Source organism: Cynara cardunculus, assembly GCF_001531365.2.
Source record: "Cynara cardunculus var. scolymus isolate 2C chromosome LG 13, CcrdV1, whole genome shotgun sequence".
Classification (NCBI taxonomy): domain Eukaryota; kingdom Viridiplantae; phylum Streptophyta; class Magnoliopsida; order Asterales; family Asteraceae; genus Cynara; species Cynara cardunculus.
In genome coordinates, this window is record NC_037540.1 from 17,973,313 (window position 1) to 17,981,310 (window position 7,998).

At 37.1% G+C, this 7,998-nt stretch overlaps 1 protein-coding gene across 2 annotated transcripts in view; it reads right to left on the minus strand.

The window, feature by feature from the left end:
* Window positions 1-3,494: 3,494 nt before the first annotated feature.
* Window positions 3,495-7,998, minus strand: part of LOC112524876 (protein fluG) — a 26,747-nt gene continuing 22,243 nt past the window's right edge. For both annotated transcript variants that reach the window (XM_025134821.1, XM_025134820.1), the window contains 3 exons: window positions 5,401-5,633; window positions 3,818-3,960; window positions 3,495-3,731 (listed from right to left, as the gene is read on the minus strand). In XM_025134821.1, coding sequence (XP_024990589.1) covers window positions 3,669-3,731; window positions 3,818-3,960; window positions 5,401-5,633 — 439 coding nt within the window. In that variant the 3' untranslated portion in view covers window positions 3,495-3,668. The remainder of the gene's footprint in view (window positions 3,732-3,817; window positions 3,961-5,400; window positions 5,634-7,998) is intronic.

Genomic DNA, 7,998 nt, shown 5'->3' on the forward strand with positions numbered 1-7,998 from the left:
CAACTTTCTTTTTCTCAGCCATTCTCTCTATAATCAATGCCAAAGACTCTGCCAACTTTCTTTTTCGCAGTCATTCTCTCTATAATCAATGCCAAAGGGTTGGTGAAATTGTTCCACGTTGGAAGTTGGAAGGGAGATGGTAAACAAAAATATAAAAAGAGATGGAGGTGAATGAATATTTTAACTTTGTCTTTTCGATGATGAAGTTTGAAGTTGGACTCTTTAGTTTTATAAAAACTAAGAGAACACCTTTAAATTTTAAAATTTATAAGAAAAATACCCTAAAATTTCAATGGGTGAGCTTGGTTCGAGCTTGATTCGAGTTCGAATTTCGAGTTCAAGCTTGATTTGAGTTGCAATTCGAGCTTGTTTTGAACTTGATTTGAGTTCGAGTTCGAGCTTAAGAAATAGTTATTGAGTTCGAGTCGAGATTTGATTTTTACTACGCGCGAGTTTTCGAGTCAAGTTCAAGCTTGAAAATTGGGTTTCGAGTTCGAGTAAAGTATAATGATACTCGAGCTCGGCTTGCATCATTTAAAATAAAGAATGCATAAATTAGTGAATGAAAGAGTATCTTTTACCCTTATTTTGTAGCCTTTTCTTGTTTTGTTGTATTTTTGACTTGTGTTTGTTATTTATTATGTTATTATTCTTATTTGGAGGTTTAGAGTTGAGGTTTCTAAAAAGTAAGTTGATGAACTTGCTATTGCTTCAACAAGAGGTAGCTTGCATTCAGTAGTAGCTAATACAAAGTAGGAAGATAGTTTTGAAGTTAATGTTAGTTTAAAATCAAGAACGCATAAATTAATGAATCGTAATTTGATGAAAGTACAAATAATCGGATAGAAGTGACAAGTGATTCGAGCTCTCAAAGACAAAGATCTCATACATTTAAGTGTTGATTAAGCTGGTTTTATTGTCATCTTACAGACAAGAAACAGTTTGTGAAATTCTTACTTTTGAATAATTTGTTTTCGGGTATTAGTGGGTTGATATATTGCTGATAAGTATTGATCTTTTCTATGAAGTTTATCATCTTTAGTCTTACAATAACCATGCTCTTACATTTACTTTTTGCATTTACTTCTGCTCGTAGTTTCACATTCGAAGAAACATTTAATTTATGGAACAATGACTAGTTCTTTCTATTGTCTACGTTTTTGCATTTACAAACCAACGCCTCTCTCTATGAGACATAAACCATCCTGCCAATATTAGAACCACGTTAAATCATTACATCATTTAGTTGCCTTCCATTGTATTTGTGATTTTGTTAGCATCGTTGTTGGTTTAATTAAACACATTGGGCATCTTATTTGTTTTGGTTTAGCATTGTTGGGTTATTGCAACATTTGGACTTCAGTGTATTCTTGTGGTAAATATAGAAGTGATCATTTGCAGGTTTCTATTGGACACGGGTCACCCCCGACCTATTTTTTGTCTAAATGGCAAACTCAAATCCTTTTGTGTAAACTTGATATCTTGTCATTGTCCGTCTTAGAAACGTTAAACTTATTCACTCCTAACGAACTTAAAAGTAAATAAAGGATTACACAGAACACAATAAGAGAGTAAAGTTACTAATGCATGCTCAAATACAAACTAGAAAATATTGGTAGTTCTTATAAAAACTTTTTTTCTGGATCCTATATGTACATATCAATATTTATGTAGGATATTAAAATCAAAAAGATCATAACAAACTAACTATTAGTTATTTCATTTTACCAAGGTTTTTGTAAAAAAAACTCAAAACGATGCAAGTGTCTTACAAGAAGAACTACTCCAATGATAGTTCTTATAAGAACCTTCCATTCGAGATGCTCTAAACAACTCTAGGGTTGGGTTCCGGTGAAAATATAAAAGTTATGGTGAGAAGGATAAGAAGAGATCTCCACCCTTAGATCGATCCTAATGGAATATCAACACTAATGCAATGCACCGAGATACACAGGATCAATTCTCATGATAAACACAGTTAATGTGGTGTGGATGAGATTGAAAGTGATCCAAGGGTCCAAATCCCTTCTTGCCCTTCTCATCTTAACTCATATTCTCACACAATCCTTCGTCAACAAGCCGTTCACTAAACACTTAGGGGCTGTTTGGCAGTTGCTGAATGGTTGTGTGCAGAATAGTTAAGTAGTCAGAATGGTTAAGATGGTCAGAATGGTTAAGTGCTAAATGAAATATGGTTGTTTGGTAAGTGTTTTCTGAATGACAACAAATTATCATTTTAACCCTCTGTATGATTTAGTACTGAACGAAATATAATTATTTGGCAGATATCTGAATAAAACAATTACTTTGTAAATGTAACTACATATTTCATATTAATCCAAACAAACGTAACAATACTTGTTCAAAACAAGATTTCATATTAATCCAAACCAACCTAACATTACTTGTTTCCAAATAAAATCATAAATTAATAAATAATAAACAGTTTCCAACTAGATTTGCAATAAACAGTTTCCCACAACATCATCTACCAAAACATGATTGTTTGCGTCTTCTGATTGCCTCTGCTCTTTCCAAAAATCAGGCACACCTCAAAAAAAACAAGAATTCTTATGTTTGATGTGTTACCTTCACCGTTAGGGCTCAATCGAGATGGAGAAACAGCAGGGGCGAAAACAGAGATATTAGGGTTTTTGCTATTCGATCCTTTCTCCTCCCCTTTTTCGATCGATAGGGTTTGCAACTCGATTTGTTAGGGAAAGACGGTGAACAGAAGAACAAACGATCGTGGGGGATGCGATGGTGGAGGTGAAGATACAGAGATGCAGAGATGTCGACCGACGAAGCTGTGGAGGTGACCGGCGACAACTGGCGAAGCTGTGGAGGTGACCGGCGATGGCGATGGCGACCGACGACGGCGATGGCGACCGGCGATGGCAACCGGCGATGGCGACGTGCGTGAAGAGAGGGGTTGGGAAGAAGGGGTGGGAAGGGTAAACTTGGAAAAATAGATGTCTGAATCGTTTAGTGAACCCTTGGATGCAAAATGGTTAAGAGGGTTATGTAACCATTACGAGGATTGATTTTTTTGCCAAACACTCCTGACCTCTTACCGATTAAGAGGTTGGCTCTTAATGTCACCATTAAGAGCCAAACAAACAGCCCCTTACCTTGGTAAGCACTTCCCGTTTCAATTACCTTACCAAGTAAACATAACAAGGACCAAGAATCTTAAAAATCTTAATGAGTGAGAAAAGGCAAGGATCGAGAGTTTTACAAGATAAGTGAGGGTGATGACTCTTACCGGGTAAGCACTTACAGGGTTATAAATGCTTACCATCAATTCATTTTGATGGCAAGGAATGTCAAGGTAAGTGAGAGTGGATACTCCTGCGGGTAAGTGTTTAGTAAGCATTTGGTAAACAACCCCCAATGCACAAGTTCTTCATCCCCAACATTAAGATGACCCAATATTTGGCAATCAGGAGTAATTAACATCTTAAGTCGATCCAATGGTTCACCTTTCTATCATGTAGAAAAGGAAAGCAGTTGATGAATAAATTGGTTTAACATTCAACAGTTTTAAACATTAATAAGTTATTCAAGAGCCAACGGTATGATGCTAAACATCCATTAAGAGAATCAACCTGAACAAGGTTTTTTCTGCATCTCACTGAACCACCATCCTACACATGCATGGAGTTACCTTAATACTGGTGTATAAGTTTCTTGTATGCATCCTTGTTCTGGGAGTAGTATTCGATTTCTGCCTGTAAAATAATAATAACAAAACTCATACTCATCACCTGGAACTTTTTGCTCACAAATAAAATATCATAAGCTTCGACACACGTACCTTGCGAATCCCTTTTATAGCAACCAATAGTTTCTCTCCTAATAAAGATTCTAAAGCAAAGTCATTTACAAGAGCTTTTACTGATTCTGCAAGAGAGACTGGCAATCTTTGAAGTTTATCCCGTAGGATATCAGGATTTTCATCTGTTTAGTTTGAAAAATAGTTCATGTCAGCGTCGATTTTATAACACCATTGTGCTATGAGAGTAACCAGTGGCAAGTATATTACAAGAATACTTTTAAATTTAACTGGAAATACAGATTCGAACCAAGTCAAGAAAACGAAGATAACAGCCCCCCAGGTTAACTTGGAGCAGTTCCGATCATCCAGAAAAACTAGCATCTTGTGTAATCTTTGTCATATATGAATGCCCAACAAGTACTTGAATGTTAGAAGCCTATATAAACTACGGCGCCATTTACCAACACAAACCGGGAAAACGCTTACAGGGTAAGATTCTTGGTCATCAAAATAGCATAGTATAAGGGGCCGTTTACCAAACCTTATCGGGTAAGCACTTACCGTCAAGAGTCACAACTCTCACTTACCTAATGAGGTAACATTCCTTGCCATCAAAACGGATCGATGGCAAGTGTTTATAACCCGGTAAGCACTTAGCGGGTGAGAGTCATCACCCTCACTTACCGGGTAAGACGCTCGATCCCTGCCTTCCCTTTTACCAGGTAAAATTCTCGGTCCTTGTTATGTTCATCCAGTAAGGCAATTGAACCGGTAAGCGCTTACCAAAGTAAGTGTTAGTAAACTGCCCCTAAGTGTCTCTTACCCGGTAAGCGTTAAAGAGTCACCACCCTCACTTACAGGGTAAGATTGTTGGTAAGCAAAATGGCACAGTAAAATTGTTGGTAAAGACCATTATCCGTGACCGGTAAGCATCTCTTACACAGGGATCATTTAGGTATATAACCTTAAATGACTTTTTTATTAAATCCATGACCTCATGGCCTATTAAAGATATGACTCCATACTCATGAGAAGGTCATGAATTGAATTAAAATCTCATTTAAGGTTATATACCTAACTATACATTTACACGGTAAGAAACAGCTAGTGTTTAGTTACCTGGTAAGAGGCGGGTAAGTGATTAGTAAAAAGCCCCTAGTTTAAAATTGGAGCCAGAATAGCTTGCAGTGCACAATGGTGAGGGATACAAGATATATTGTGATCATCTTTAAGTAACTACTTATGCAATTGTGCTCAATTATAAACTAAAAAGAAAGTGATGATGGTACAAACACTGTCTAACCATTGTGTGAAGCTAGGCCTTTGACTAACCTTACGAGAATTACAAGTTTGACGCTATATTGCATTGATGCAGTTACTTTTCTAAATGACTAATTTCATTGTTCCCAACTAATTGAAACAAGAGGGGGGCCTTAATGCCCGAGCAGCTGCTTAAGCAGGAATTTTTAAAACACTTAATAAAAATAATACATAATTGATTGGTTTCTTATATTATATCAACTTAATACCACATGAGATTATAACAGGTAAAACAATGAAACATAAAGCAGTCCGTATGGAAAACTGAGACAGGTGACTTTAGAACAATTGGAGAGTCTTACCAATAGGATCAGGCAGTGAAAGATGGTTGCGAAGACCATCAATTCCAGAAGCAATAATAGCAGCAAGAGCCAGATGCGGATTTGCACATCCATCAAATGCTTTAATCTCGAAGTTGCTCACAATGCCATCTGCAACTCCAGGTGGGCATGCGGTTCTGAGAGGAGCCTCCCTGTTTTCTTTACCCCAGCAAAGGTATGCTCCACTCCATGTATTGGGTTGTATACGATCATAACTACAAATAGATGATATTTTAACTATGGGATTAGAGTCTTGATGTTCTTCTTATGTTGTTACAGCGTTCAAAATCTAAAATAGCGGTCAGGACCGTGGTTTGATGTAGCGGTTATCACAATGGTAAAGCGGTGGTATAGCAGTCCACAAATAGCGGTTCATATAATAGTTACACAACAATATTGCAAATCAAAATCAGCCCCCTGGCTTGAAATCGCCTAACCGACTTCTCTAAACCCTTTAAGAGGCCAATTGAATGCCCAACTCCTAATTGCGGTTTTCACACTGCTATTGCAAATCAAAATTGCGGCTCAATTGAGGTGATTAGCGCTGCTATTTCCCACTGCTATTTCAGCTAAGACTGCTAACCGCTATAGCACCGCAATTAACAGCATAGCGTTCTTCTTTGCTTGTAAAATTTTCTATGGAGTTAGAACATAAGAAAGGCATATAAGAGATGGCTGAAATTTAGAAGCATCAGTCCGCTAGTAATTACTCTAGTATTAGACATAATAATAGTGTCATCAGCTTCTTTTGTACTTCGTATTTCTTTATATTTCATCTGACATCACCTAGTGCATCAGTCATATCTACACTCTTCGGTCTCTTTAAGTTTCATTCTTTATCACAATTCAAAGACCATGAAGCACATTGTAAACGCGACAGGTCTTGTTGTGTAGAGTTTAGATTCCTCTTACATGTATATCCTATTCAAGTTGACTTTCACCACAGCAAGGCCCACCCTAATGATACAGGATTTAGAGAGCAGGTCACTTTTGGGCAAGAAGGCATCATTTTCTTCTTCTGCTTCCCAGTTAAAAACATAGGATTGGACTTCAGGAAGCAATAGGCTTCTCGAAGGACCTAGTCACACAATTATATTATTGTTCATAGTTTAAATTTTCATGTTCTATTAGTATTATTTTACCTTTTTCTTGATATCTTGTGCGTTTAAGGGTATATGTGCACTTAATTGTATTTTTCCATGATTCAGGGACATGTGGCATAAATATGGCCAAGTTGAATGCTCAAGACAGTTTGATTCAGCATAGGGGGTACCCAGGATGGTGCTTATATGGGTGCATCACATGCTTGAAATGCAGACAAGATAACATCGATGTAAAGGGATGACTATGATGTGACCATCATGGTATATCGTTAAGTCACATTTGCAAACCTCTTAATGCCTCTTACTAATGTGATGCTGTTTCCCAAATCCCTAAAGCCTCTTGCTGAATCTGGGACCGCTTATGGATCCACTTACCAAATCAGCAACCAGAACGAAAAAGTTGTTTACCGATTCAGAGGCTAAAAAATCCCTAATTCACCCACATTGGTTGCCGATCTCTCAACTCTCGCATCTATCGGTCCAAGTCTCAATCCCTCTCACTGTTGATGGTGATTTGAAGAAGAAAACCAAGATTAATCCGAATAACACAAAGCTCTAGAGTGTGTTAATCCCAACTGAGTATCTCTGGTTTCTTTGAATGTAGCTAGGGATTGAGGGGGCTCTCGCTCTTGCCGTCGCCACCCTCTCTCGCTCTCGATGTTTGCCATTTCCATTCAAGTCCAGGAAGATGATGAAGTGATAGTACAATTTTTGGTAGAACATTAACTTCAGGTTTGGAAAACAAGTTTGAAAGATTACTGGAGCATGCAATATTTTTATGTGTTCTTTAATTTTATCCTTTATTGCTGAATTTCGTTTCTTTTTCTTGTTTTTTCTAAGTAGCATAAGGTTTTTGATGCATCCCATGATCTTCTTTGGTTGATATGGACATTCAGTACATATTATAGATTAGGAGGAATCCCTATAATTATGGAATATGTAATAATTAATCGACGATAATTAAGGAAATAAAACGAGAACACCAAGATTTTACGTGGAAAAACCCTTGCGGGAAAAAACCACAGGCACAACCGATGATATCACTATATGAGAAAAATGAGGAAGTTACAAGAGTTTATAAGTATCTCAATCTTTCTATCGTCTCTTCTCTGGCTCTCCTTCAATACTACTTTTTTCTTATGAATGAATGGAGAATATATATTTGAAGGTAAAACAACTATTCTCCATGAATTGAGATAATAACCGAAATATTAGAAGACTTTTGTCTTCCCCTATTAATTGCTTCCGATTAGTCTTCCAGAATTTATGCCAAAATGCAGTTACCATTCAGGAGGAAATACGTATCATTCTCAACAATCTCCACCTTGAGACGAATTTACTCTTGTAGCTAGATAAGAAGATAAATCTTCAATGAACTCCTCATTTAAAAAAAATCATCGTGTGCCAACAGTCTTGTAGAATTAGACTGTCATACCAACCAAGCTTGAGCAAAGCTCAAACTTAGTTGATGGAACCG